The sequence below is a fragment of the Colius striatus genome, chromosome 7 (assembly GCF_028858725.1).
Source record: "Colius striatus isolate bColStr4 chromosome 7, bColStr4.1.hap1, whole genome shotgun sequence".
NCBI classification, from domain to species: domain Eukaryota; kingdom Metazoa; phylum Chordata; class Aves; order Coliiformes; family Coliidae; genus Colius; species Colius striatus.
In genome coordinates this window covers 225,520-253,169 of record NC_084765.1, presented here as the reverse complement: position 1 = coordinate 253,169, position 27,650 = coordinate 225,520, and the positions used below count along the sequence as shown (strand labels likewise).

The 27,650-nt window shown below is 56.0% G+C and overlaps 2 protein-coding genes across 12 annotated transcripts; one reads left to right on the top strand and one right to left on the bottom strand.

Moving 5' to 3' along the window:
* Positions 1 to 128: 128 nt before the first annotated feature.
* Positions 129 to 8,280, top strand: RAD51 (RAD51 recombinase). 3 transcript variants are annotated; one of them, XM_061999207.1, is made up of 10 exons: positions 129 to 357; positions 1,962 to 2,073; positions 2,533 to 2,670; positions 3,190 to 3,307; positions 3,770 to 3,861; positions 4,772 to 4,866; positions 5,753 to 5,866; positions 6,504 to 6,633; positions 6,871 to 6,992; positions 7,282 to 8,280. In XM_061999207.1, exons 2-10 carry the CDS (start codon positions 1,987 to 1,989, stop codon positions 7,403 to 7,405), a joined length of 1,020 nt encoding a protein of 339 aa, XP_061855191.1. In that variant the 5' UTR covers positions 129 to 357; positions 1,962 to 1,986; the 3' UTR covers positions 7,406 to 8,280. The 3 variants fall into 3 exon arrangements, with proteins under 3 accessions (XP_061855191.1, XP_061855190.1, XP_061855192.1); XM_061999206.1 differs by having other exon boundaries at positions 129 to 367; XM_061999208.1 differs by lacking the exon at positions 129 to 357 and adding an exon at positions 551 to 577.
* A 1,358-nt stretch (positions 8,281 to 9,638) lies between these two features.
* RMDN3 (regulator of microtubule dynamics 3) lies at positions 9,639 to 27,322 on the bottom strand. Of its 9 annotated transcripts, XR_009819023.1 has the most exons (14): positions 26,294 to 27,006; positions 25,307 to 25,453; positions 22,775 to 23,030; positions 21,329 to 21,431; positions 20,552 to 20,612; positions 14,881 to 14,956; positions 14,058 to 14,135; positions 12,855 to 12,953; positions 12,503 to 12,556; positions 12,289 to 12,389; positions 11,969 to 12,136; positions 11,675 to 11,829; positions 11,362 to 11,577; positions 11,141 to 11,222 (listed from the first exon to the last, which is right to left on the bottom strand). XR_009819023.1 is itself a non-coding variant. In XM_061999201.1 (12 exons), the coding sequence occupies exons 2-12, from the start codon at positions 26,443 to 26,445 to the stop codon at positions 9,942 to 9,944; spliced, it is 1,161 nt and encodes a 386-aa protein (XP_061855185.1). In that variant the 5' UTR covers positions 26,446 to 26,486; positions 27,238 to 27,322; the 3' UTR covers positions 9,639 to 9,941. The 9 variants fall into 9 exon arrangements, 6 of the variants coding, with proteins under 6 accessions (XP_061855185.1, XP_061855186.1, XP_061855187.1 ...); XR_009819022.1 differs by having other exon boundaries at positions 11,675 to 12,136; XM_061999201.1 differs by lacking the exons at positions 11,362 to 11,577; positions 11,675 to 11,829; positions 11,969 to 12,136; positions 12,289 to 12,389 and adding exons at positions 9,639 to 9,995; positions 27,238 to 27,322 and having other exon boundaries at positions 11,142 to 11,222; positions 26,294 to 26,486.
* Positions 27,323 to 27,650: the final 328 nt, after the last annotated feature.

The following is a 27,650-nucleotide window of genomic DNA, read 5'->3' as shown; positions in this document are numbered from 1 at the left end:
TGGCTGTGACCGGGCCTGTGGCTGGGGCCGGGCCTGGGGCCGGGGCCGGGGCCGCCCCTTTGGGCGGCGCCAGGCGGGTCACGTGACGCGGTGGCGGGCTCTTCCGAACCGCCGGCGCTGCGGGACAACGGCCGGAGCGAGGCCGCGCGGCAGCGGCACCGGCACCCGCGGGCAGCCCCGGCACCCCGCACCGCGCCCCCTCTGCCGGCCTCACCCGTGAGCGGAGCGGGGCGAGTCCCAGCGGCCTGCGAGGCGCCGCGCGGCCCGGCCCGGCCTTGTCTCGGCGCGCCCTGAGGGCCGGGCCCGGCGGGCGCCTGAGGCGGCGCGGCCCGAGGAGAGGCTGCAGGGGCGGACGCGGTTAGCCAGGGTGAGGGGCTGCAGGGGCGGGCGCGGTTAGGCTGGGTGAGGGGCTGCAGGGGCGGGCGCGGTTAGGCTGGGTGAGGGGCTGCAGGGGCGGACGCGGTTAGGCTGGGTGAGGGGCTGGAGGGGCGGACGCGGTTAGCCAGGGTGAGGGGCTGGAGGGGCGGGCGCGGTTAGCCAGGGTGAGGGGCTGCAGGGGCGGACGCGGTTAGCCAGGGTGAGGGGCTGCAGGGGCGGACGCGGTTAGGCTGGGTGAGGGGCTGGAAGGCCGGACGCGGTTAGGCTGGGTGAGGGGCTGCAGGGGCGGACGCGGTTAGGCTGGGTGAGGGGCTGGAGGGGCGGACGCGGTTAGCCAGGGTGAGGGGCTGGAGGGGCGGGCGCGGTTAGCCAGGGTGAGGGGCTGGAGGGGCGGGCGCGGTTAGCCAGGGTGAGGGGCTGCAGGGGCGGACGCGGTTAGGCTGGGTGAGGGGCTGGAAGGCCGGACGCGGTTAGGCTGGGTGAGGGGCGCTGGGGAAGCGAGGCCGGGAGAACGCGCGGCGTCGGCCTGGCGTGAGCCTGTGCGCGGGTTGCGTTGTGCGGCCTGGCCCGGCCCCGCCCCGCCCGGCCCCAGCGCCAGGCGCCGGCCGCACCGACGCGCTCTGCTGGGACGCGCCTGCTTTGGCTCCTGCGCCCGCGGGGGGCCACAGGGATGATGAAGGGTCTGATGAAAGGCCGAGGGAGCTGCGGCTCCTCGGCTTGGAGAGGAGGAGGCTGAGGGGTGACCTCATTCGTGTTCACAAGTACACAAAGGGGATGGAGCCAGGCTGTGCTCAGGGATGGCCAGTGACAGGACAAGGGGCAGCGGGGACAAGCTGCAACAGAAGAGGTTCCAAAGACACACAAGGGAAAGCTTCCTCCCTGTTGAGGTGAGGCAGCACTGGCAGGGGCTGCCCAGATGGGCTGTGGAGGCTCCTCTGGAGACATCCAAACCTGGATGAGTCCCTGTGTGCCCTGCTGTAGGTGGTGCTGCTCCGGCAGGGGGTTGCACTGGGTGAGCTTTGCAGCTCCCTTCCAGCCCTTGTGATGAAGTGGGGTGCAGGGATGCTGCTGGCCACGGGGGCAGTCCCCTGACGAGCCAGCTGCCTCCTTCCCTGCTGTGTCCCTCAGGGTAACCTCAAAGTGTTAGCAGGGTCCTGAGGGAGAACCTAAAGCCCCTTTCAAACTCCTGCAAGGTACCAGGAGCATCCTGAGGGCACAGCCCGGGTGGATCATCAAGTGGCAGCTTCAGGCTGTGCATTGCCAATGTGACTGCCCAACCTCTTGCTAAAGTGACATACCACTGTTGTGTTGTATTCCTAAATGCTGTGGAGCTCTATATTAAGCCTCTTATTATTCTTCACTAGATAAGATGTGTTTGGGGGCTTTGGGTTTTAGTGTTTAGTGCTCCATAGGAAAGCACATGGAAGATCCTTCTTGCAGCCTTTGCATACCCTGAGCCAAGAGGGAGAAAGCCATGACATGCCACTCGGGATGATCTGTTGAGGTGGCTTTGAACCCCTTGGCACGTGTGTCTCGTCTGAGTGGTGTGTGTTGCATCACAGAGTGATGTGTTTGCCTTGCAGGGGGCTGCCCTGAGTGCCTGGGGCCATGGCCATGCAGATGCAGTTCGAGGCCAACACGGACACGTCGGCAGAGGAAGAGAGCTTTGGGCCACAGCTCATATCTAGGTTAGAGGTAGGTGAGGAGCCAGCTCTAGAGTAAATTCCCCAGAAGTCTGTGAGTGTTCCTTCTTAAGTACAAGTGGAAAGGATCTGAAGATTGCCTTGCAAAGAGCTTAGCCTGTGTTCTGTCCAAAAGACCCCCAAAGCAGCTCTGTTCTGGATCACGTTACCTTGCTGTGTACCCTTGCCTAGCACGTACTGGTCACCTCCAACAGCCATTACAGGATGAGGCCTTCTTCCTGCTCTGTGCTGTCTGTGTGGTTAAGAGCTTATGCAAACACTACAGTGGTAAAAGGGTATTCCTTTCTGTGGTTCTTTGTGTGTTAATGGGTAGGAAGGTGATGTTCAGGATGCTGACTTGTCATAGCAGAGCTTGATCCAAGTCTGCTGGAGTCAACTGAGGGTAGTCAGTGGAAGTTAGGTTAAGATATGTGTGTCTTAATGTGTCCCACTCTTCCCCTCTCCCTTTCAGCAATGTGGGATAAATGCAAATGATGTGAAGAAGCTGGAAGAAGCTGGATTTCACACGGTTGAGGCTGTGGCTTATGCACCGAAAAAGGAGCTGCTAAATATTAAAGGCATCAGTGAAGCCAAGGCTGACAAGATCTTGGTAAGGTGTTATGGAAAAGCTTTAACCCAGGATATTCCAAGTTTTATTTCTACTGGCTTTGAGTGTTAACAATATGCTCAGAAGGGCAGGAAAGGTGATTAGAGGTGTGCCGTGGCTTTTGGTGAGAAGAGACATAAACCCCTAGAACAGCTTCAAGAGGGAAGAGGGAGGGACTATTAGAAAGGTATGGAAGTTATGAGGAACATGCCTGAGGTGACTGTCAGTTCCAGCTCCGTATTTCCCATCAGAAGGCTTCTGATAAGCCTAAAGCAAGGAGAGGGCTTTTTCCTACAGGTTGTGGTTAAGTTGTGGAGCTCCTTGGCCCAGAGACGTTTGGGCAGCATTGGGGTTCTGTGCAGAAGCACCAGCTAACATATGGGCTGTAAGAGGGAATGTAGGCATCAGAGCTTGTAGGTGCTTCTCCATCTCACAAACCAGGCAGTGACAGTGTTACTCCCTAGAGAGGGCACCTGAATGGGAGGAGCTCTCCTGGCCCTGATTTGATTCGGTTCTCTCCAGGCTGAAGCAGCTAAACTGGTTCCCATGGGCTTCACCACAGCAACGGAGTTCCACCAGCGCAGGTCAGAGATCATCCAGATCACCACTGGCTCCAAGGAACTCGATAAGCTTCTTCAGGGTAATGATCTTCATTCTCTTTACTAATTATGGGCCTCTTTCTTTTTCCCCCACTATGAGCATGATCCTTGCACAAGAGCACAAAAGAGACACAGGTTCCAGTGGAGTGGGAATTGCCAAGTTCTTCTCTCTTGTATCACGACTGATCTTTCCTTCACACACTGCAGAAATAGCTTTAAAGTCTTTTGGCCATGTTCAATACCCAGAACTGCTCACTCAAGAAAACAACACCAGGTGTCATCTTCCTCCCACTCCTACTCGATCTGAGAATCAAAGCCAGTCATTTCAGCACCTTCAGAAACACACTTCCCTAAACACTGGAATGGTGGGAACCTGCTTTTTCTAACGAGGAGCTTTGTAACTTTTGACCACAGGAGGTGTTTATCTGACACATCTGGTCTCTGTCTGAAGTGTGGGACCTGTTTTTTCCATGGTTTTTCATTTGTTGTTCTTTTGCCTTCAGGAGGAATAGAAACAGGGTCCATAACGGAGTTGTTCGGGGAGTTCCGTACTGGGAAAACACAGCTGTGCCATACCCTGGCTGTAACCTGTCAAGTGAGTAGTCTGCTTTATTAAAATCAAGTGTTCAGACAGCACAGCTTTGGGGTAGTTGCTGATTTGTGCACCTTTCTCAGCCAATACAAATGTGATGTGTGTAAAGAGCTGCAAAGAACGTGTCTGTAGCACCTTTGGCTGCCCTTGCAGCTCTCCAACGTCTCTTGTTTCTTGCTCGAGCTGCCTGCTAGGATGGCTCGAGGAACTGCTCAGCTACTGGGATGACTTGAGCAGCAGTTAAGTGTGTGGTGTTTCACACCTGTCCTTTATCCATTCTGCAGCTTTCTTTTTGCTTTTCTTTCCCCCCTCAGCGTTCTGAAAACCAATTTCAGCACGTTAGCAGTGCAGCACAGTTCTAGGTCTCAAGTGCGGGCAAGTGTTTGATCTCTCTCTCTTGAGATGCTCCAGGCTGCAGAGAGAACCTCTCTCATCACTGGGGGTGCTGATAAGCTAGAAGCTGGGTTAGGGTCAGGGAGTGTCTCTGACTTGCTGCTTTTGTTTCCTGCTGTATGCCGAGCTCACCTCACTGTTAGGTGCGGAGGAGCCTGCAGCTGGCCCTTGCTATCAAACCACATCAGCTTGGAGTGACCTTTTGCTAATCTGCCTGTGATTTTTTGTATAGTGCTGATTATTTTCTAGAGGCTGCTGTTGGAGGCTTTGGGCTGAATTTGATCTTCCAGTTATAACACCCTTGTGCACCTCAACTTAGCAGCCCCAACTTCAGCCCCTCTCCTCTTACGGTGGCTCACAAGTCAAAAACAGGACTTGTTCTTTTCCCAGAGAGAAGGGACTTTGTTTGCAGGAGCTTGGGACATCAGCTGCTGCCTGGTGTCAGCTGAGGGCATAAGGCAGTAGCTGGGTTATTTGTTGAGTTGTGATTTCATGTTCCCTGGTTCTGCTTCTCCTTTAGCTGCCCATCGACCGAGGTGGTGGGGAAGGAAAAGCCATGTACATTGACACAGAGGGCACCTTCCGGCCAGAACGTCTCCTCGCCGTGGCTGAAAGGTCTGTACTGGGGCTGCACGTGGCCAGGATAGGAACACACTCCTTAGGGGACAGCCTAAGGATCATTAGTAAGGATCAGCTCGTCTCCTTCAGCTCATGGCACTGTTGCAGTAAGAGCTGTCCCTAAAAACCCCAACCAAACAAAAGCCTTCCTGTGCAGTAGTTATCTACAGCTGCCAGAGCACTTCTTGCTGTGTTTTATACACAGGCTTCCAAGTCTTACAGAGCTATGGCAGCAGCCAACATCCTTATCCCCTCCAGTGTGATGTCCTCACTTCTTACTAGGGTCTGTCTCCAATTCAACTTTGCTGTTGGTGAAATACATCCAAAGGTTTGCCTTAAGCTCTGCCCACAGCATTGCCTCAAAACAAAGGTGGGTTCATAGAAGCTTATCACACCAGCAGCTGGGCAACCTGGGAGCACCAGCTGAGCAGCTGAAGGGCTGTTTGCTCATTCTCTTTGGTGCCAATTGGAAAGGAACACTTCCCCAAGTCAGAGTTCTGCTGTCTGCTTAGACTGAGAAACCCAAAGGACTGGTGGTGTGCCTGGCAGGAAGGAGCTGCTTCTGGTGGTGAAGAGGTAGTGCAGGAGGAAGGCTGTTTGTCACTGCCTTTGTGTGTGGCTTGCAGGATATTCTGCCCCAGAAGGGTAGGTGGTTTTGTTTGGAGTGGAGAATGTCTGGTTTTGTGCAGGAGAATACTCTTTAGCAATGGGTTCCAATCACTCTGTTCCCTTTTCATCACCAAGGTGTTTTGTGTTTGTTGCTGTTTGAATCCCAGAGGCTCTCCCAGGAGCGTGGGGTTTTCATTCTGGTCTCAGGTGAACCTGCTGGTGGAGCTGGCACTGAAGGCTGTTATTTACCCTCCTTTTGCCCTGTCTCCTGCAGGTATGGCCTGTCTGGCAGTGACGTGCTGGATAACGTGGCCTACGCTCGGGGTTTCAACACGGACCACCAGACCCAGCTGCTGTACCAGGCGTCTGCCATGATGGCCGAGTCCCGGTAAGGGAGATGCTGTGCTCACACACTGCAGCTCTGCAGCTGGCCCTGGGTGCTCAGCAAGGGCAACATGGCAGAGCTGAGGGCTGTCAGCAAATGCTGAATTCAAAAGGTAACCTGGCCTTCTCAGCACTTCCCTCCAGCAGCTGAGGCTCTGGTGCCTGGGCACAGTAGGATCAGGGGCTGAGGGTGCCAGCAGCCAGCTGTCAGCTCACAGCTCTGGGGTGCTGGGTGCAGCGACTGGGGGCACTTCAGAGGATGGTGCCAAACCGGAGGCTCCTTCTCGGGAGGTTCCCAACCCCACCTGGACACGTTCCTGTGCCCCCTGGGCGAGGGGAAGCTGCTGGAGCAGGGGCTGGGGCAGCTCTGCAGGGCCCTGGCAGCCCCAGCACTCTGTGGTTGGGTGAAGTCTTCAGCTTTGATGCTGCAGCAGCTCCGTGTTCTCGGGCTTTCACCATCCAGCCGGGAACAGGAACGTTACAGCTGGAGTCAGTGCTGTTAGAAACCCACCCAGTCCTGCTGAGTGGGGCTGAGAGGAGCTCCCAGGCACACGTGCCCACGGCCCTGCAGGCTGCTGCCCCGCTGCAGGGGGCTGTGCCTGTGCCTGGGGGCTGCTGAGGGCGCTGCCTGTGCCCCGCAGGTACGCGCTGCTGATCGTGGACAGTGCCACAGCCCTGTACCGCACCGACTACTCGGGCAGGGGCGAGCTCTCAGCCAGGCAGATGCATCTGGCCAGGTTCCTGAGGATGCTGCTTCGGCTGGCTGATGAGGTAAGCTGGCAGTGCCTGGAGGCTCAGGGGGCTGCTCAGCAGCTTTCCCTCTTGCAGAGCTCAGCAGTTGTGCACAGGTGCCTTCCCACCCCCTCACTGTCTGCTCCAGTTCGGTGTGATGGGGTGGCTGGGGGCAGCAGAGAGGGCAGCACAACTGCATCTCTCTCTCTTTTCCTCTCTGTCTTTCCCCTTTGCTCAGCCTGTGGAGTGTGTGACTGTTGCTTTTCCTCCCCACAGTTTGGCGTGGCAGTTGTGATCACTAACCAGGTGGTGGCACAGGTAGATGGAGCTGCCATGTTTGCTGCAGATCCCAAGAAGCCTATTGGAGGAAACATCATAGCCCACGCTTCCACCACGAGGTGAGAGCTGACTGCCAGAGCTTTGCCTTGCAGGAGTGTGAAGGTAGCACAGCACTTTGCCATTTGGGGGTTCTGGGTGGTGTGTCGGGGTCAAGCCCGGCCCGACTCCCCGACACAAGTGCCACTCTGAGCACTCCCTGGTGTGGAGGAAAGTCACACAGTGCTGTCAGCAGCCCCTGCAGCTCTGCACCCCTGCTCCTGTCCTGACAGCTCCCTGGCATGAGCATGCTGAGGGCCTGCTGGAGGTAGGTGACCTGCCCTTACCTCTCTGTCTCCTTCTCCCCCTCAGACTGTACCTGCGCAAAGGCCGAGGGGAAACCAGGATCTGTAAGATTTATGACTCTCCCTGTCTCCCTGAGGCTGAAGCAATGTTTGCTATTAATGCTGATGGGGTGGGAGATGCCAAAGACTGAAGACCCCGTTTCCTTGCCCCTGTACCCCAAGACTCAGTGTCCCAAAAAGGCTCCTTTCTCTGGCACCTTCCGGCTGCTTCCCCCGGGTGCCGCCACGTGCTGGCCGAGGAACCTCTTGTGTTTCAGTGAGTCCACAGGTGATGAGACTCCGAGACCCCTCTGGAGGTGGTTCCTGGGAGAGCCCTCACCCTCCAGGGCCTCAGGCAGGGGTTGGGTCAGCGTGGGTCCTGCTCTCAGGGATCAATTGGATGTGCCTGTGGACGTGGCACAGGGAAATGGAAGAGCATGTGGCCATAGTTCCTAACTTGGTGCATTTGATGTAGTATGAAGGGGTCTGTCAGGCAAGAAAAGGGGTGACTTCAATGCTTACTGGATTGCTTTACCCATAGAACAGAGCAGAATGCTGATCCACAGCGAGAAGCTGAGGATACTGCCAGGATTATTTATGTTGGAGGGGGTTGGATGCTGCAAGGGCTGGGGCTGGGGAGCTGTTCATTTACATTTCAGTTACCTTTTCCTTCTGTATTTCATTAATTCTCTCTGGAAAGCTGCTTTTAATACAAGAGACCTTGCAAATCCTGCCAGCGTTGCAGGTTGCTGGGACTCAGGCAGGTGGTCATTCAGACAGAGGCAGTTTTTAGTTGCAGGTAGGGAGAAGCAAAGCTCAGGGCTGCGTTTGGGGGTTTCTTTCCTCCTGCATCTTCTCTTTGATGTGGGGAGGGTGGTGCCACTGTGCTCCAAGTGCCCTGGAGGTGCCTTTTAAGAGTTTTTGAGGTTAAAGAGGTTCTTTTGTATTATGCCATATGCTGTGCTCCTGTGACCTCCTCTCTCACCCTGATTAAAGATTGATGTCAGACTGGTGCTGGGCAGCAAAATGGATCTTCTTGGTTCTTTTTCTGTGGGATGGATTTCTGGGCCAGGTGCTGAAGAGCACAACAGTGGGATCCATCCTGCCAGGTACACACAACACTTGTGCCAGCTGAGGCTCCTGCCAGGGTGAGTTCCCTGCTGCCTCCTCGAGGCCTGGGGCTGTTCAGCCAGGGCCAAGGAAGGCTGAGGGCAGCCTCAGCCTCATCTGTAAGTACCTAAAGGGTGGGAGGCAGGAGGAGGGGGGGATGCTTCTGCTCACCATCCCTGGGCACAGCTCATGCAGGAGGGTGTCCATGGCTACATGGAGGGACCTTTGCCTCCCCACAAGCACTGAAGGGGGCTGAGCCTGGCATCAGAGGAACAGGCTTGGGCCTCTCAAATGGTATAGATGCTGAATACTCACCAACAAACCAGCCACAGCCACTGGTGATCCAGGTTAAAACACCCTCTACAGTCTTCTCCCCTGGCCTTGGGAAACCACCAATGGCTTTATCAACTCTTTCACCTCAGTGGGAAGAGACATTAATAACCATTTGAATCTTTGCTTGGAACGTCACTGACAGCCCTGGCTGAGAGTTCACTGGTTCAGCTCCTGTTCCATCCCACCCACTGCTGCAGTAACTGCCCAGTGACCCACCAGTAACTGACTGTCCCTACTGGAATGAATGTTACAGTGGTGAAGAAGCTGCCACAGCTGATGAAAGAGGCCCAAGAAAATGGCCTAAAACCTCTGATTTCTGTCCCTCCTGATGTCAGACACAGCAAGTGCTGGAGAGAGTCAAGGAAGATGAAGAACAGCGATGGTGGGACCCCAACAGCCACAGGACTCTGCAGTAAGCTGCTGTCCACTCACCACCCTGCCCAAAGCCACAGGGAGCAACTCCAGCGTGCAGGAAACAAGCTCAGTACTTTATAGTTTGATTTGGGAGAGAGGGGGGAAAAGAAGCAGCTGAGAGTGTCCCATGTGTGAAACACGAAGCTTGTACAGCCAACTTTGCTGCACAGCTGCCCTCCAGTGTTATTTTCACCAAGTAAAACCCCCACCTTGAACACACACGTGCAAGGGGCTGAGAAGGTGAGAAAAGAAGTGTTGCTGCCCTGCACGAGCACCACACAGCCTGGCAAGACCTAACACTCCCCAGTGAGCTGCCAGCTGCAGGCTGAGGGATGCCAAGAAAGCCTTGCTAAAGATTTGGGGCAAGTTTGGAAGGTGGTTTTTGCCTCACCCCTTGCCAGTGTACAGCAGTTTCCATCCCTCCTGGCTGCAGGCTTCCTGAGGAAGCAGCTGAGGGAGCTCAGCAGCAAGCAGGCCTGGGGCTCTGGCTGTTACACAGCTCCAGCTTGTGACAGAAAATCTCTGGCCTAGAGCTAGAAACGTGAGTGTATTAGGTCACAAAGTACATCTCACACAGAGCTATGACTGATACATACACATCACCACACACTTCATAGCACAGGTGCCACCTCACACACATCTGACAGTTCTGAGGGATTTTAAAGCCAAACATTTGCATGAAGAAGGAAAATGATGCAAAGTGTGATGGGGTTGGATCCCAGCAGGATTCCCTGGGGGTGTGCTGCTGCATCATCTCTCCTGTGAGCTCCTGGGGCTCAGCCATGGAATGCTTCTGTCTGTGCAGCACCAGGGGAAGGAGCCTCTCTGGATTTACTCTTCCCAGGCCGAGTGCATCTCCTGCAGCTCCCTCTCGCTCTCCAAGTCCTGGAAACGCAACAAGAGAACAGAGAAATGGACAGACAAGCAAACAAGAGAGTTTCCCTTTTCCTCCCCAGCCCACAGTGCCTCTGAGCACACCCCCAGCTGACACTGGCCCTCCTCCCGCTTTGCTTTCCCTCCCTCTCAGCTCCAGGGCTTCTGAGGCTGATCCCAGCTTCCCCAGCAGCAGAGACACGAGCCAGCAGCCAAGCAGCAGGATGCAGCCCTCTGCTCCCCACAGGCTGCCATGGGCTGCACAAACACCTTTGTTTTTCCTTCTCAACACAACTGAAGTTATTTGATTGATGATGAGAACTAAGATTTGCAGGGACTTAACAGGGCCACTCGAGAACTGGCTTCCTTACTGACAGCCACTTGGCATTTCAGAGCAGGAGGGGGAGTTAACTCCTCGTGGCTTTCCTGCCTGCAGCTCTCTCCTGGACTTTCCTGACAACCTCAGGGCTCTTCCAGTCAGACTCTTCTGCCTCCACCACAGACAGCTCCTGTTCTTTTGGGAGAAACCCCTCCTGTTTCTCACACACACCAGTCTAACTGTCCTGAGAGATTTCCAAGCAGCCTATGGTGAGAAAGAGCCTCCTCAGGCAGAGCTGGGATACTTCCCCCTCCAGGAAGGGATGAAATCCTGCTCCCTGCCCTGTTTTCCCCAAGTGGCTTATGCAGTTCTGGACAGTGCCCTGCAGGTGGGAGCACAGAACAGGCAGCTCCTTGCCAGAGGGTTTGCCAGGATCTCCCAAGTACTTGTGGTTTGAATCTCAGCACACCACTTCTGCAACCACCTAAAGACTGCCCCTGGCCTTAAAACCAGAGCAGAGGGACAGTGCTGTGTGTATTTCTGTACCCACTGCTGGTCTGGCCCATCAGACCAAGGCTGCAGGACCTTGCTTGCACCACTCTGCCTGCAGTTTTTGTGACAATGCAAAGAACACCAAGACCAGGATGCAAACTGATGTGGGCTCAGCTCCTGCTGGGCACCTGTCCTCGTTCAGGCATTCAGACAGCAGGTCCCAAGAGAGGAAAGCAGCCCAAACCAAGGACCAGAACACTCCAAGACCTGAGATTACAAGCTGGAAAACCCTTCAGAAACACTTGTACCTGTGCCCATCATCAACATGTGCTCAGTGAGGACATTACCTCTTTTGTATTCACAGGCAGCTCTGAAGCAAGATCCATCCAGAGCAGAGCTGCAGTCTTGTTCCCCAGGTCCCTGTAACACTGAGAAGAGAAAATGAAGGTGTGAGAAGGGATAAAGAGGAAGAAACAGGCAGCAAACATCACTGAGCAATGATGGACCCTGGCAACCGAGGAAGACAGCTATCAGTGTCTGCAGGGCACTGCTGGTGCTCTCTCACACCTGCCAGGCTCGTGGTGAACTGTCAGCCCAATGCCAATGCACCATGATGCCCATCCAGATCCCCCCCAGGCTTCACATCAGCTCTGAAAGTCTCTCCAGGTTCAGACTTGCAAGGAGCTGCTGCAGCTTCACTGGAAACAAGCCTCAACTCTTCCCCTCTTTACTCACACACCAGATACTTAGGGCTGCTTTTGAACTTCTGTGGGTGCTGGTTCCCTTTACAAGCAGAGAGAAGCAATTAAGAGCAAATCCAACATGGCACTCAGCAGCCAAAAGCCAGGGCTGGCTGATGAACAAACACAGCTCATCCCACCTGACAGACCCGTGGCTGAAGGCACCCAGTGAGCTGCCATGTATCAAAGAGGAAATGCAGCTGGTGTGAAGGCTCCTGCACCTCTTGCTGGGATTTCCTCCTCTGCCATCACCTTTGTTTTCCTTCCATGAGGTGCTGTGACGTAAATCCTGCACCTAGGTTCCAGTAGGCAGGTACTGCAGGCCAAGCAGCTCCCAGGACCCTGACAAACTCACCCTCTGGGGGGCACTGGGAGCTCAGGGAGGTCACAGAATGAGCACAGCTCCCCTTTGCTGTGCTCTGGTTAACATTTACCTGGGCTGTAGATCTTTCTAGACTCCAACTGGAGGTTGTAGGAAACAAGCAGCAGTTTAATGATGGAGGAGTTCAGAACCAAGGGTTCCTCAGTACGAAGCCAAAGAGCTGCAGAGCTGCAGCTCCAGGCACTGGTGGTGTAAGCCATCACTGCCCAAGGCTCCACCTCTGTTGGCAAGACAGACTCTGTCCTTCCCTTCTCCCCACGACCCCCTTTCTGCACACACACCACAGAAACCACTGGTGCTGGTGGCATTAAGCCTCCAGCCTGTGACTTAGAAGCAACCAGGGCAGCTTTGTGCAGAATTTGATCTACTCACCACAGCAAGGAGGATGCTCCAGTGGATGACTCAAAGGCAGAACCCTCCCTGAAGCTCAGTGCCCCCCTTTCTCTGAAATGTTACCCTGTAAGGCCCTGCCTCTGCATGGAGGGACATTTGCTCAGCACTTCACAGCTGAATAGCTTTTAACACCAGTACTTCTTAACCTAGAAGCCTATGGCTGAAGTGAAGAGAGCAACAAGTGGCTGCTTACCTTGGCAATGTATGCTCTCCCTGCTTTGGAGAAGCCAGGGCTCAGCTCCTCGACCTGCAAAGAACACACAGGCAGAGAAAAGCTGACCCTGGGACACGCAAAGGACACAGTTCATGCCTGGATCAGGCTCACTGCACCTCTTAAAAGCCTCAACCCTACTTCTGTGCATGCACAGCTCAGTTGGATGTGTTTCTCCCAGGCCTGCCTGGCTGGGTTAGCAAAGGCCTCAGCTTGTCATGAGGTGCTGAGCACAGAGCACTTGGGGAGGATGGTTCCAGCAGGGTGGGGGTGCTGCAGCTGCCCCTCCTGCCTGCACTCGCCAGGCTGCTGCTCCCCTGCCCAGCCCCCTTACCCGTAAGAAGCTCTGCAGCGCCTCCTCTATGGTGGCTGTGGGAGGGGCTTCAAACAAAGCTGAGGCAGTCTTCTTTTCCAGCCATCCCAGGTGGGAGACCTGCAGAGACAGTCCAATGGAACTCTCAGGCTCACATGCAAAAGCAGACAGGGAACCATCCAGTTTCTTGTAGCTGCCTGTGGCCCCAGAGAAAGCCAAAGGCCCTGGGTATCAGCAGGCTCTGGATGAGTAGCCAGGCCCAGCCCCTGCATTCTGCCTGCTTTGCCTTTCAGCTTCTGCAGCTCCAGACATCAGCTGCCACATGCACCACCTTCAGAGACACGTTTGTCTCTGGCTGAACACCACAGGCATGCAACAGTGTGGGTGGCCCAACACCCCAAACACGGCCTTGCGACCTCCCCACGGGCAGATCCCACCTCTGCCTCCCATCTCCTGCCTCCCATCCTGCACAAGAACCTGTTCTCACCTCACAAAGGCTTCCCCCTAAGGCTAAGGCCTTCCCACCACCAGACAGTCACTCTCTGAGAATCAGGTGGCCAGCAGGGGAAAGGATGCTGAGGGTTGTAGCTTCTGCCACAGCTTCAGGAGCTCTAACAAAGCTGGGTAAATGGTCCACAGCAGAACAAAGAGAGAGGAGTTCCCACCAGCTCAGCCCACTGCTCCTCTGTAATTACTGGTGCCAATTAGCTCTGATCTCTGCAACCCAACTTCATTCCTGACAGCAGCAAAGTGCCTTCAAATTGTACCAAGTGAAAAGGAGACAGTTACTGCAAGCTCTCACTTCTTTTTATAGGCACTAAAGGTGATTTATGGCATTTGCCTTCAAGCTTTCCCTGTGTCAAGAAGCACAAAGCAGCTGGCATGCTTCTGGTGCCCCCAGTGCTCGGTGGAGCAAGGGCAGGGGAAACACATGCAAAGGACTGCACAGACACACTGTGTGCAGCAGCTCTTGCCAGCCCTCAAAGGGCCTTGATCACATCCAGATGTGCTGAAAGGGCTGAAGGTAGCATGTTTTCACTGAACAAAAGCAGGAGGATCAGTAACAGCCAGTCTGCAGCTACTGCTCTCCCCAGCCCATCCTCTGCCAGCCCACCTCCCACGCTGCCTGCGCTGACTGCCAGGCTGAAGCCCAAACCCTTCAGAGCACTTCAGGGATAACACTGTGAGCAAACAGCAATAATAAGTAGTAATAAACCCTTTTACCTGATAGCACCACCTGCCCAAAAGGTAGTGAGACTTTGGATCCTCTGGTTTCAGCTCAATGGCTTTGTCAATGTGCTCCTGGGAAAAATCACCACGACCACACGTCAGGTTCGTTATAAGCCAGTCCAGTAGCCACAGGAGCAGGTGAGCAAAGGAGGAAAGAGGAAAGGAAGCACTCAGAAGGCCACAACTGAAGTGTCAGAGATCAACACAGCTGAAGAGGCTGCAAATGTTCTTAGAATGGTTGGTGTGAATGCAGAAAAGCAGCATTTCCATCAGCCTCAGAGGCTGGAACTGCCACACACACACAAATGAAGCCGCCCTTCCTTTCCTCCTGCCCCCTTCCCTGAGCTTTGCCATGACCAACCTGCTGCTCGTGTCAGCAGCTGACAAGGGCAGAACTACACATGGCCCGTGCTGCAGTGACTCTGCATCCTCTTGCCCTGCAACATCCCTGCTGTGCCTGAAAGGCCAACAAAGGAATCTGAGGCAGGTTGAAATGCAGCTGCTTTGCATCCCTGGGAGGCTCCAAGCACACTCCCAGGCGGCTACTGAAGAAGAGCTGGCACTGTAGCTCATTGCCACATGGTTATCTCAAGCTCCTGGCCTCACCATGTACATACTTTCTATCTCCAAGACTTTTTTTGGGCTCCATCACACGGGGCTGGGCTGGCCTTCCTCAGCCCAAACCACCCACTCACAGCAGCAACTTGAGGCCTAGAGCTTCCCCAACGAGAGCTGGAGCCAGCTTTGCTAACTTACCACTACAGAAGCGAGTGTTGTCCCATGCTGACACACAAACCAGCACGTCCCTCCTGCTCACCTTAAAAACACGGCCCGAGTGGATGCGCTTCTGGATGCCCTCGTGTTCCGCCAGCTGCCCGCACAGCACAGCGAACCTGCGGCACAGACGCTGCTCTCAGGCAGGGACACAGCCCCTGATGCCACCAGTGCTCACACACACCCCCTGATGTCACCAGTGCTCACACACACCCCCTGATGTCACCAGTGCTCACTCACACCCCCTGATGTCACCAGTGCTTACACACACCCCCTGATGCCACCAGTGCTTACACACACCCCCTGATGCCACCAGTGCTCACACACACCCCCTGATGCCACCAGTGCTCACACACACCCCCTGATGCCACCAGTGCTCACACACAGCCCCCTGATGCCACCAGTGCTCACTCACACCCCCTGATGCCACCAGTGCTCACTCACACCCCCTGATGCCACCAGTGCTCACTCAGGCAGGGACACACACAGCCCCCTGATGCCACCAGTGCTCACTCAGGCAGGGACACACACAGCCCCCTGATGCCACCAGTGCTCACTCAGGCAGGGACACACACACCTCCTGATGCCACCAGTGCTCACTCAGGCAGGGACACACACAGCCCCCTGATGCCACCAGTGCTCACTCAGGCAGGGACACACACAGCCCCCTGATGCCACCAGTGCTCACACACAGCCCCGTGATGCCACCAGTGCTCACTCAGGCAGGGACACACAGCCCCCTGATGCCACCAGTGCTCACTCAGGCAGGGACACACACAGCCCCCTGATGCCACCAGTGCTCACTCAGGCAGGGACACACACAGCCCCCTGATGCCACCAGTGCTCACTCAGGCAGGGACACACACAGCCCCCTGATGCCACCAGTGCTCACAGCTCCACAGCTGCCTGGGGGAGACAGGGGCACTGCACAGACACACGTGGTGTGAGCCCAGCCCACAAGAAGGTGTCAGGTAGATGTGACACCAGCATCCTGGGAAGCCTTCCTTCTCCTTGCAACAGGAGCAGCACAGCTCTGCACCCTGAATTCCTTCACTCAGCAATGGAAACTGTGCCAGGGCACAAAGGAGCAAAGGCTACTGCAGTGACATCCAGAGCTAAGTAAAGCTCTAAGGAACTACGGTGCTGATCTATGGCACAGCGGGCAAAGATGGCGAAACCTACCTCTGTCCTGCAGCCCAACACAGCCACCAAACATGGGAAACAAAAGAACAGGCTCTCAGTGCTGCAAGGGCAAAGACACCTGGGTTTGTCTGTAGCAAGAGTTGGTAAATTTTCAGGCTGAGAAGCAAAGTTAGTCGTGTCATCAGCTGTGGAAGTTCAGGAAGGGAATTAGCCACGGATCTGCAGCCTCCCACCTCACCTCCCTGCCTCACCCTGGCTCAGACCCTCTCCCTCCCTGCATTGCTTCCCAAGATCAACACATCTTGGAATCACAGAGTCTCAATGGCTGGAAGGGACCTGGAAAGCTCATCCAGTGCAACCCCCCTGCCAGAGCAGGGCACACAGGACCTCATCCAGGGGGGTTGGGATGTCTCCAGTTCCTCTGCTGCTGAGCTGCACACCGAAGCTTCAGCCGAGCTGCTTCAGTTTTGATCTCTGCCATCCTGCTGGGGTGACAGCTTGGGAATGGCAGAGGCTTCCCCTTCTCTTCTCAGAGTGTGCCACAAGAAAAAAAAAGAGGAGGAGAGGATGGGCAAGTGAATTACACAGGTCTCCACTCAGTAGATTCAAGCAAACCTCCCTCGAGATTTCTTTCAGCACAGGCACATGGCAGCACTGCTGGATCCTGTCTCACCTCACCACACCATCTCCCAGCAGGAATCTGTCAGAAGGCTTTTCAGCCTCCACACACTCCCCTCAGCATCAGGAAACAGCCCACAGAGCATTTCACACCTCACTGCTCCTGCCTGAACCGAACCTTCCCGTGGAAGCCAGGGCTCAGAGGAGCTGCTGCCTCCTGAAGAGTACAGCTTTGTCTCTCAATCTCACCCCTTTTTACACGTTAATTTTTCCCGTGAAAAACAACCCCTGTTCAGCCCTAAAATGCTGCTTTTTCATGCTAATGGAAAGGCTCCCAGATAAGCTGGGAAAACCCTTTTCTCCCAGCTGACAGAGCCTGTGGCTGTGCTGCTGCCCTGTGCCACTTGCAGAGGATGAAGTGTTCTTATGGTCCTCTCCAGTCTGTCTCACAACAAACATCAGCCTGTGCTAAACACCCCTAACCACACCATGACCAGGGTTTAGAAATACAGGCCAATAAAAGGAGGAGGAGCCCAACAGCACAGCCTGACCACCCACAAAGCAGCAGAACATCAGCCTTCCTCTCACTGACATCAACCTTTGTTTCACAGGTAATTAACTGGCTTTTCACCACAACACCCAACAGATGAGTGAGCCAGAACTACCAGTGTCAGCCTGTGGAAGCTGTTCAGTGCCAGTCAAGCAGCATTGACAGTGACACACAGACAAGGAAACAAACCCCCCTGGCAGAGCTCAGCTTCCAGTTAGCAGAGCCAGACAAAAGCCACTTGAAAGGCGTCTCAGCTTGGAAGACAGAAAAGTGCATCTTCACCTCAGGGTGAGTTCAGAGAGTCACTCAATGCTGCCTCCAGCCACAGCCAAATCTGCCCAGACACTTGGTGCTGTGCCTCCCACCAGACACCGTCAGCGAGTCGCTCACAGTTAACCCAGCCCCTGTGTCTGAGCAACAGATGGGATGCAGAAGCTTCTAGCAAACTCAGCTCCCAATCCTGCCAAGATGAGAGGAGAACAACACATCAAAGCAACCTAAATGTCCTGCTTTCAGAGAAAGGAAGGAGGCCAGTAACTGCACACTGGGCTTTAGGACTGCCAGTGTCCCTTCTGTGGAACTCCTGCACCGAAGGGCTGGGGCTGCTGGGTTTGCAGCTTGTTGAAGGGTTGAGGGTGCTCCCTGGGGGTCTGTCTAATCTGTCTTGGAGAGCAGCACAGCCTGTGCTCTGAGGGGTGTCTCTGTACTTGTGTCTGAAAGTACAGGACAGACAACAAGGCTGATGAGAGCTGATAAAAGCACTCCCTAGGAAATGAAATGACAAAAGACTGAGAGTCTTCAGTAAGGGAAAAAGATATTAAAGAGAGATGTGGGACAGGATAAGGCTGTGAGTAACAAAGGGAGCATCAGCAGGCACCCTCTGCTCCCTCCTCCACAAGGCAGCAGCAGAAGCATCAGATCAAAGCCAGTAACAGCTTTCAAACTTGGGCATTTCAAACAGAGCAAGCAGGGCTTTTCTCCAGAGCATGTCAAAGGATGGGGTCTGCACCAGAGGCTGGCACAGAACAGCAGGAACCTGAGCTCACACAAAGCCAAGGCAGCTCCATCCTGGGCTGGGAACTCACCTCTGTGCCCAGGGCTGAGGGAAAGTCCTCACTCTGTTCTTCCCTGTGCTTTTTGGTATCCTCCTGAACTCTGCTGCCCCAGACAGCACACTGAGCTTTACTGGAGTAAAGGGGAAACCACCAGCAGTGCCTTTTGGAACTGTGCTTCACCCCACCCTTCCCATGCCCGTGTCTCCTCCCATGCCTTAAGCATCACTTGACGAGACAGGCTGTTTTCCTCAGGATGCATCCCATTAGCATAAAAAGGGATGCAATTAGAGCAGCTCATGACCACCCCCTGACCCACACAGAGCTGGAAAGGGAGTGATTCCCTGTGCCCTGCAGGGGAGAAAGCAATCATTTCTGTGAGTGGTAAAGGGGGCTGCACATTCATTTCCACTGGACCCCACACCTCCCACGTGCTGCTCTGCTCCCTCCTTGCTGCAGCTGCTCTCTGGAACCAACAGCAAGATGCAGATGTGCAGAAGCCTCGTCCCTGCTGGGGAATAGACAGCTCCAACAGGACAAGACCTGTGCTCTCTTTCCCCAAAGCTGCTGGGGGAAACAGCAGGGTACAGGTTGTAAGAGAAGCACTGAGCACATCTCGCCTCCAAAGGCTCCAGATTTACCACAGGAGACAACAGGACTAAACAACACCCTCCAGCCATTACACAATAGACCCTGAACTGCAAAGCCAAGCTGTGCATGTTACACCCTCACATGGAACTTGGCTTTGGGAAACACCAAGTGATCAAGCACCTTACAAACCTTGAGACCCAACCTGGCAACTGAAAACCCACTCCTGCAAGATGCCCAGGCAGCAAAGCTGAGCACCAGAGTCTGCTACAGATCAGTCACGTTGTCTGGGCCACTCTTCTTCCTTCCTGTCAAAGCTTTAACTGAGAGCAGCAATTCATAACTGAGAGCTCCAAGCCAGTCTTTCCAAGACAAAGGCATTTATTGAGATGCCAACAATCCAAAGTGATCCTCCAATGAGTTCACTCCTCCCACAAGAGTGCAGATCTTGTTTGGCAAAGACATGCAGCAGCCTGTTTTCCCAGCTATTCCCATTTCTCTCCCTGCTCTGATTCACACGTTGTCAGTGCTTCACAGTAACTGCTGATAAATGCTACACAACACTGCACACCTTGCTTAGCTGAACCACACATCACTTCACCTTCTGGCACGACAAACAGCTGAATCTGTGCACCAACAGAGCCATGAGCTGCTGTCTTGGTTCACTTCAGAGGCCTTCAGAGCGACAAGCAGCAGCCATGAGCAGAACACGGCAGTGCCAGGCCAGAGAACACTGCACAAGGCTGTTTGATAAGAATGTTGTTTCTCCTTACTCCAGAACTGGGATGAATGTAAGAGCACTGGCATGGCACTCCACACTCCCAGGCCTAGCTGAGGCAGATCCCTCACCTCTGGACACGCCTGCACTGCACAGTCAGTAACAGGCTGAAGAGCAACAATTAACCAAGAACCTTGGAGGACACAAAGGAAAAAGCTCATTCATATTTAATATGCAACTCTGCAGGCTCTGCCCCCAGGGCTGTGCCTGTGGGCTTGGCCAGACAGGGTGTACACACTGCTCTACAGGGGGCTCAAAAGGGGCTGAAAGAAAACAAAGAGCCTCACCACACCGAGCTCTCACAGCCTCCAGAAGAGGCTTTCTGCAAGTTATCTGCCTGAAACACACCCTCTGGCAGCCCATCCACACCCCAGCTCGGGGTCTGGCTGCTCAGTGTGCCAGGAGGGCTGCAGCATCTGCCCAGGCACACACGGGGCTCCCAGCAACGACTCCCAGGGAAGCTTCCAAAGAAAGCTGCCTCTCCTCACCTCTTCAACATACATCAAGCCACTACAAGTGGCTCAAAGCATATGCAGCCTGGTGTGCTAAACTGAGACCAGATGGAGCTCACTGTACTGACTCACCTCACGCTCGCTGTGCCAACAGCCTGTTCCCCCCTCGCTCCCACCACTGAAGTCCATCGGCTTGTCAAGTGCAGGCCCACCAAAGCCTGGCTACTAACAACAGGTTGTACCAAAAGCAGTTCACTCTTTGGGAGCTTTTGCTCAGGGGCTCTTCTGGCCACCTCATCTCAGGGAGAAATTCATCATTCAGTCGGCATAAACAAAGCTGATTAATCACAACCAACGCGAGCAGCTGCCCAGGCACCGCTTACAGCAGCTCACCAGAGCTGCCCAAGGGGGCTTTTCATGTTCAATAGCATCAGGGTAGTTGCACTAACAACTAGTGTTAGTTGTTAAATGCTCACAAGAATCTGAGGCCTCTCCCTGTGCTGCTTAAAAGCAAGAAGTAAAGAGTTACTCACCACTGATGGCACTCGGCACTTTGGTCCCATTTCTGCAAGGCAACCTCTAGCTCTTCTTTCCCTGCAAGTAAGTGGCCAGAGGTGAGAAATCCAGAGGTTTTCTCTCAACTTCTTTGAGGCTCTTGAGAGCACAGTAATAGGATGGCACAAAGCTTGTTTTGAATGGCTACTCTTTCCAGAAGAGGATCATTACATCAGGTATTAACTGCCCTTAGTTATGTGCACAGTGACCACCACACTAATTACTTGGCACAGTACCTTCTGTTGCACATCTTAACTGTAACAAAGCTGGTTTGTTTGGCCTTTTTCTCACCCAGTGTCTTGCAAACCAGCCACCTCTGAGATCACAGAACCATAAGGGCTGGGAAGGGACACTGAGAGGTCACCCAGTCCAACCCCCCTGCCCCAGCAGGGCCCCGTGAAGGGTAACGAGGGGATGAAACGAAACTGAGTCCTGCAAGTACACATGCTCAAAAATAGCTCCCTTTTTGTATCTGCACACCTGAGCAACACAAGAAATCACGTGTGTTGCTGCAGAAAGCTGTTTATCCCAATGCCACACAGGACAGGGGCGACAGGTCTGAGAGACAGACCTTCACCTTCCAGCAGCCCTTGGTCTGCTGACGCCGCCCTGCAGAGAGCAAACACCTGAGGCACACGGGCACCAAAAAAGGGCAGAGGGACAAGATCTGCCCCGTTGTTTGCAAGTGCAGGGTTTGCAAATCCCAAGTGCAGCACCAGCTCTGAACAGCCCCCTCCCTTTCGGCGGGCTCTCACCGTCAGAGGCGTACGACCTCTTCTCGTCCGCGTCCCCCGCGAGCTCGCACATGTCGCTGTGTGCTCGGGCCAGGCGCCACGCGAAGTCCCTGTGCTCTGCATACTGAGCAAAACCACACATGGGACACGTCAAGAGCCACTCTGCTGCTGACACAGGGATGGGGAAGCAAAAAGCCAAGCCAGAGCACATACTGGAAGTTAGAGACTAAGGAAGGAGTTGCAAGTGGAAGCTTCAAAGGCCCCGAGGGTACAAAGAACTGAAGCAGAGGCAGAGAGAACAGGCTGGATGCCCAACCTCCTCATCGAGCTCACACTGCCATTAGAATGGCTCTAATTGCTGCTGCCCTCCCACAAGGAGCCCTTCCACTTCAAAGGCCATGCTGGGGGCAGCTCCTCACCAGCCTCCACTAACCTCAAACAGTGAGGGGACAAAAAGAAGCCACCAAATCTCAGCACTGTTAGAACTCACAAACTCCACTCTGCTCTTCTTCATGCTCTGCTCACAGCTTCACATCCTGCCTTGTCCTCACAGCCAGGGCAGCACTGCAGCTCTGCTGCTCAGCTGGAGGCTGCTACCTCTGACAAACACTCACTCACTTCCAAAACAAGAAGGAGAAAATCAAAGCAGAAGCACCTAACTGGTTTCTCTTTATTGCAAACCAAGGGGGAGAGTCAGCAGAAAGCAGCATGCAGGAGAGCTCAGCAGCAGCAGGCCTGGCATTTCTTCCTGGTGGGAAGGAAAACAACCAACCTACTTGACACTGGCACCCATCAAGTTCTCTGTTACCTCTTTCCTGCAAACACAGGAGCCAAAAAGCTTTTGCTCTTTAAGAGGCTGGTAAGCCAAACTTGTTTTCTTTGCTGGCTCTGCAGTACTCGGGTAAACACTGAGAGAGGCCAAGGGTGCACAGGGGGCTGGCACAGGGATCCCCGCGGGTCTCAGCACCCCAGCGAGGGGAGTTCCAGCGCTGGATGCGTCCCTGTGGGTGCCCAGAGGTGCTGGGCAGCCATCTGCTGCAGCAACCAGGATTTGAGCCTCGTTATCCACACATGAGTGTTGGCAAAGCCTTCAGCCTGGAGATGCACGGCAGTGACCTCAGCACCGTGTGCTGAGCAGCCCTTGCACAGACCTGTCACTCCCGCAGCGAGGCAGATGTTCTCCCAGGGGCTGCTGAGGCCAGTGCACACAGCCAGCCCTGCATGGCACACGTGCAGCGTGGGCACACGGGGGAGTGGTGACATGACACAGAGCCCCAAGTCAGGCAGCGACTGGGAACTGGCCGCTGCCGCTGCAGAGCTGTGGGCTCCGGCCGCTCCCGAGGGAGGAGGCTGCTGGGAGCTGGCCGGTTGCTGTCAGGACGCTGCTCAGAACGCAGCTTCCCCTTTGCCAGCCATTAGCTGCAGACACAAGTGAGTGCTGGGAGCCCTCGGGAAGGGGAGCTTTACCGCCAGCTTGTTGTTGAGCAGCAGCTGGAATCCCTCCCTCTTGTCCCGCTCGCCGCCGCCGTGCAGGCGGTCAGCCTGCCGCAGGAGCTGCCCCAGCCCCTCCTCCGGAGAGGGGGCTGAGCCCAGCTGCGCTTCATCCTCGCCAACGAGGTCCAGGGAGTCCCTGTGGGCAGCTCTCACGGTCTCACCGCTCACTTCATCCTCCCCGTCCTCGCTCTCCCGCTCGTAGTCGGACTCGGCGTTGGCTGTGCTGTACCTTTGGGAGAAAACAGCCACGACACACCAGGGCAGATGCTGTGCAGGCTGGGGCAGCCTGAAACACACAGCACAGCACAAGCACCCAGCTGGCCCCAACGGAGGGAGGGGAGTGTGGTGCTTCACCCCAGGGAACGGCAGCAAGCCCAGGGCTCCCGGCGCGCCGACCGCTGCTTCTCACACAGGGCCTCGCTGGCTGAGGAAAGCAGCCTTCAGCAGCGACACACAGCCCAGCCACAGGCACCCACAGCTCCCCTGCACACTGCAACAGCCCCTGCCAGGCCCAACGACCCCAGTGGAGAGAATCAAACAACCCGGGACGGAGCCGGGACACGTCAGGTACCGGCAGCGACGAGCCCAGCCAGGACACAGCCACAGCAAGACACCAGGGCACAGATCCCAGGCAAGGCTTAGCTGCTAGAGCAGTCAAAAGAATCAGGATGGAGCTCACATGCTGGAATTGGCTAAAACTAAGCTCTCCCAAAGCACAGAGACACCCAGGCCTGTGCTGGGTACGTGTAATCACTGCCCACTGACTGGTGCCGTTGCAGGGGGTGTCTGCTGACAGAACTAGAGTCCTTCCAAAGATGACTCTCTGTCTCCCTCACATGTATCTGCAAGCTCTCCACTGAAGAACAAGTCAGCCAGGAACATGCCGTTTTCCACCCTGATTCTGCTGATTTATTTAACAGAAAGGTCTCTCCCTGAAACCAGCAACTTCAAAGCCCATCCACACGTTGATTCCAGGGGATGCCTGTAATTGTCACCCAGTGAGGCTGTGCCTAAGCCAACTCTGCAGCTTCTGCTGGAATGAAAAGTCCTTGCAGCCTGGGGGCACTTGGTAACTGCAGCTGCAGTCCCAGGAGGAGCTCTCCTCTGAGCCCAGTGCTGTGTGTGTGCAGCTGCCTCTGCCTGCAGAGATCCCCCACCAAAGCCCCTATCTGGAGCAGGCAGTTGCAGTGGCTTGGCCACACACAGATAAGGAGGCACATTGGGCTATCTACCACAGCTCCAGCTTTCTGAGAACCATCCCTGAAGCCCAAGCACTCCCCTCCCTGGTAGAGGGTAAACAAGCACCTTCACTCAGCCTCCAGCCCTCATCTAATACAGCTAAACATCTTAGACTGAAACCCTCTAGGGCAAGACATAAAGCTTCACAGCCTGCATCAGCACCCTGATGGCTCAATGCAGCTCCTTTGTGCAGAGAGCAAGGTCTTGTCCTCAGAACTCCCCGTGTCACAGTGAGATGTGCAGTGCAGCCCCGCTGCCCATCACACCCTCACGGATCCCTCGTGGGCACCGCTTCACATCAACACCCACTTCAGAGGGAGGGAGCAGATCTGTAGCTCGGGTGGGAGCTCCTCCCTGCTCCACTGATTCCAGCTGTGGAGCTGAAACACTGCAGTGCCAGGGTGTTAGAGCAGTCACACAGCTGCCTGCCCATTGCTCCAGGAGGCTCTCGGAGCAGCGGCTGCTCTGTCCCCTGCTGACAAAGCTGAGCCACCCAGTGCCAGTCTGCACCAGCTGACTGGCCACTTGGCTGCCACTGAGCAGCACACCCTGGCCAATCCCCCTGCCTTCCTCTCAGAGCTGGAATTCACTGCATTTGTGGGCAGCACTGTGTGTTTGGGAACAGCCTCACACACCCCAAAAGCTCCAGGTGGGATTGTTCCCACGGAGGCACAGGAGGGCTGCAGCGAGGCAGCAGCAGGTGCCTGTGTGCAGCACCCCATTACCCGCCCAGCAGCAGTGACTCCATCTGCACTGGCACCTCTGCTCATGTCCCTAAGCCACACTGTGCTTTTCACCTGCTTTTAAACTACAAGAACTCGAGCACCACAACTGATCAGTGTGACAAGCTAAGGCAGAAACCTGTAAAAGACACTCTAGCTGCAGACACTTCTCTCACCTGAAACACATTCTGAGCCCCATCAACGTGTGCAGACACCGAGACACACCACGGTGTGCAAATCCCAACTGCAGCTGCCCCACTCACACCCCAAGCTGGACTCGTCCCTCCCTTCCTCCTGCAAGGCTCTCTAAGCAAAGTACTGCTCGAAAAAGCCACAGACCAACCCTCAAAACCCCCTTCTTTCCCCTCTTTCCCTACAGCTCAGCGTTGCTGCATTGTCTCAGCCTGGCCTTGGCAGAGGCAGCCTGCGGCAAGAGCAAACAGAACCAGGCAGACACCCCACGGGGGGAAAACACCCCCTTAGTGTCAGGAACTGCTCAGATGGGAGTGACTGGGCAGCAAAGGCCAGCTGGTGCTCTGCTCACCCTCCCTCGCTCTCGCCATCGTCCGTGGGGGCTGCTCCTGAGCTGGCTGTGAAGTAGATGGAGCTGGAGCCCGTGGAGTCGCTTCTCTCGCGAGGAAACGGGAACCGCCGCCGGCGACTTGCTCGCTGGCTTTCCTCCAGATGGGCCCTGGGAGGAAGGCAGAGACACAAAGCAAATGACCATTTGGAAGTGCAATGTCTGCTCTGTCCAGTTTGCTTTACATCCAGAGCATTCCCAGGCGGCTTCCTGGTGCTTACACAGACACCCAACGCCAGACTCTGCGGTCTCTGCAAACCTGACCCTGGATGTGGCCCACGTGTGACCCACACAGGCAGTGCCCACACCAAGGGGGAACCACACCACAGCCCTTCCTCCATGAGCAAAGAGATCTTGGAACACCCTGCAGGACAGAGGACCTTGTATTCCACAGCAAAAGCTATCTACAGTCAGCAGCAACCAGAGGGAAACGAGCAGTGGCAAGAGACAGACACCTACAGAACCAACAACCTTCCTGGTCTGGAACACAGAGGAAGTGTCACTGTGTAAGATGCTGTAAGGAAAATCCCACCCTGCCCACACACAGGGGGCTGCCCACACACAGGGGGCTGCCCACACCAGTGTCACTGGAGGCCAGGACATCCCTGTCAGTCTCTTCTCTCCAGCTGTGAGTGACAGGACAAGAGGAAACAGCCTCAGGTTGCCCCAGGGGAGGGTGAGGCTGGAGCTGAGGCAGAGCTGTTTCCCTGAGAGGGGTGTCAGCCCCTGTGCCAGGCTGCCCAGGGAGCTGGGGCAGTGCCCAGCCCTGGAGGGACCCCAGAGCCGTGGGGCTGAGGTGCTGAGGCCGTGGGTCAGTGCTGGGCTGGGCAGGGCTCCAGCAGCTCCAAGGGCTTTCCCAACCCAAAGGACTCTGTGATCCTCTGATAACTCTTCATGCCATGGGGTAGATGTGCAGGAGCAGAGGGAGGGAGGAAGGGGCTGGGCAGGTACCTGACTTCACTGAGGATCTGGGCTGCCAGCTGCTGCAGGGCGTCCCGGAGCTCCTGCACTTCTCTTCTGAGCTCTGCAATGTTTCTCAACACGAAGTCCAGCCCCTCCAGCACATCCAGCTGCTCCTCAGGTGCCAGGAGGGGCACGTACATCACCCCATCGCCTGCCCCGTCAGGAACCCGTGTGCTGGGCACTGCTGGAGGACAAGGAGAGGAGGAAAACTTCATTAGATGCAAACAGGAACAGACTTGGCCTGGGACATCTTGGCACCTTTCAGGAGATGGGGGAGTAGGAGCTTTGGTCTCAAGCGTTCCAGCCTGGGGCTTCTGTGTCCTTCAGCTGGCTCACTGCTCCCTTCTGACAGCCCAGATGCCCAGCAGCAAGCAGGGACAAGCTGAACTCCTGCTGCATGTCTGTAAAGATTCCCTGGGAAATGCTTTATCTTGAGAAGAGCAAAACTACAGAACCACAGACCCATCTGGGCTGGGAAAGCTCTTTATGTTCCTGTGCTCCAAGCCCCCTCCTCACAGCGCCACGGTCACCACTGACCCATGGCCTCAGCACCTCAGCCCCACGGCTGTGGGATCCCTCCAGGGCTGGGCACTGCCCCAGCTCCCTGGGCAGCCTGGCACAGGGCTGACACCCCTCTCATGGAAACAGCTCAGCCTCAGCTCCAGCCTCAGCCTCCCCTGGGGCAGCTGCAGCCCGTTCCCCCTGGTCCTGTCACTCGGTACTGACCCCAGCTCCTGCAGCCTCCTGTGCGGAGCGTCACAGAGTGCTGCTGGCTGCCCTCAGCCTCCTCCAGCCTCAGCACCCCATTCCCTCAGCCCTGCCCAGCACCCTCAGCCCCGCGGGGTCCCTGCGGCACAGCGCTGGAGCCGCGGCCTCTCTCCGCTCCTCTGCGGAGCCGCCCCCTCGCCCGGCCCCGGGCGGCCGCGTCCTACCGCTGCTGCGCAGCCCCGCGCCGCCGCCGCCGCCCGCCCGCCGCTCGCTGTCCCGGTGCGGCCGGTGGCTGTCCCGGTGTGGCCGGTGGCTGTCCCGGAGCGGCCGGTGGCTGTCCCGGAGCGGCCGGCGCAGCGCCCAGAGCAGCCCGAGGCCCAGCCCCAGCCCGGCTCCCGCCGCCAGCCACAGCGGCCCCGCCACGCCGCCGGGCCCCGCGCGCGCCATGGCCGCGCCGCGCCGCGCCCCCGCCCCGCGCCCGCCTATGGCGCGCCGCCACGTCATCGCCGCGAGACGGGAGGGGGCGGGGCCCGGCGCCGGGGGCGGGGCCGAGGGGGCTGCGCTGGGGCGACGCCTCGTGGCGAGTGCGGGGAGTGCAGGAGGGACCCGCACCCCAGCCCCAGCCTGGGACTGAACC

What these genes read in the sequence shown, in the direction of transcription:
- RAD51 (XM_061999207.1), top strand. Translation starts at nt 1,987, where the DNA reads ATGGCCATGCAGATGCAGTTCGAGGCCAACACGGACACGTCGGCAGAG. An exon ending in AGCTCATATCTAGGTTAGAG is followed by an intron (nt 2,074 to 2,532) that starts GTAGGTGAGGAG and finishes TCTCCCTTTCAG; the next exon opens with CAATGTGGGATAAATGCAAA. An exon ending in GCCATGATGGCCGAGTCCCG is followed by an intron (nt 5,867 to 6,503) that starts GTAAGGGAGATG and finishes TGTGCCCCGCAG; the next exon opens with GTACGCGCTGCTGATCGTGG.
- RMDN3 (XM_061999200.1), bottom strand. Translation starts at nt 26,520, where the DNA reads ATGAAGTTTTCCTCCTCTCCTTGTCCTCCAGCAGTGCCCAGCACACGG. An exon ending in ACTCGGGCCGTGTTTTTAAG is followed by an intron (nt 14,136 to 14,880) that starts GTGAGCAGGAGG and finishes GATTTTTCCCAG; the next exon opens with GAGCACATTGACAAAGCCAT. An exon ending in GGAGAGCATACATTGCCAAG is followed by an intron (nt 11,223 to 12,502) that starts GTAAGCAGCCAC and finishes TTCTCTTCTCAG; the next exon opens with TGTTACAGGGACCTGGGGAA.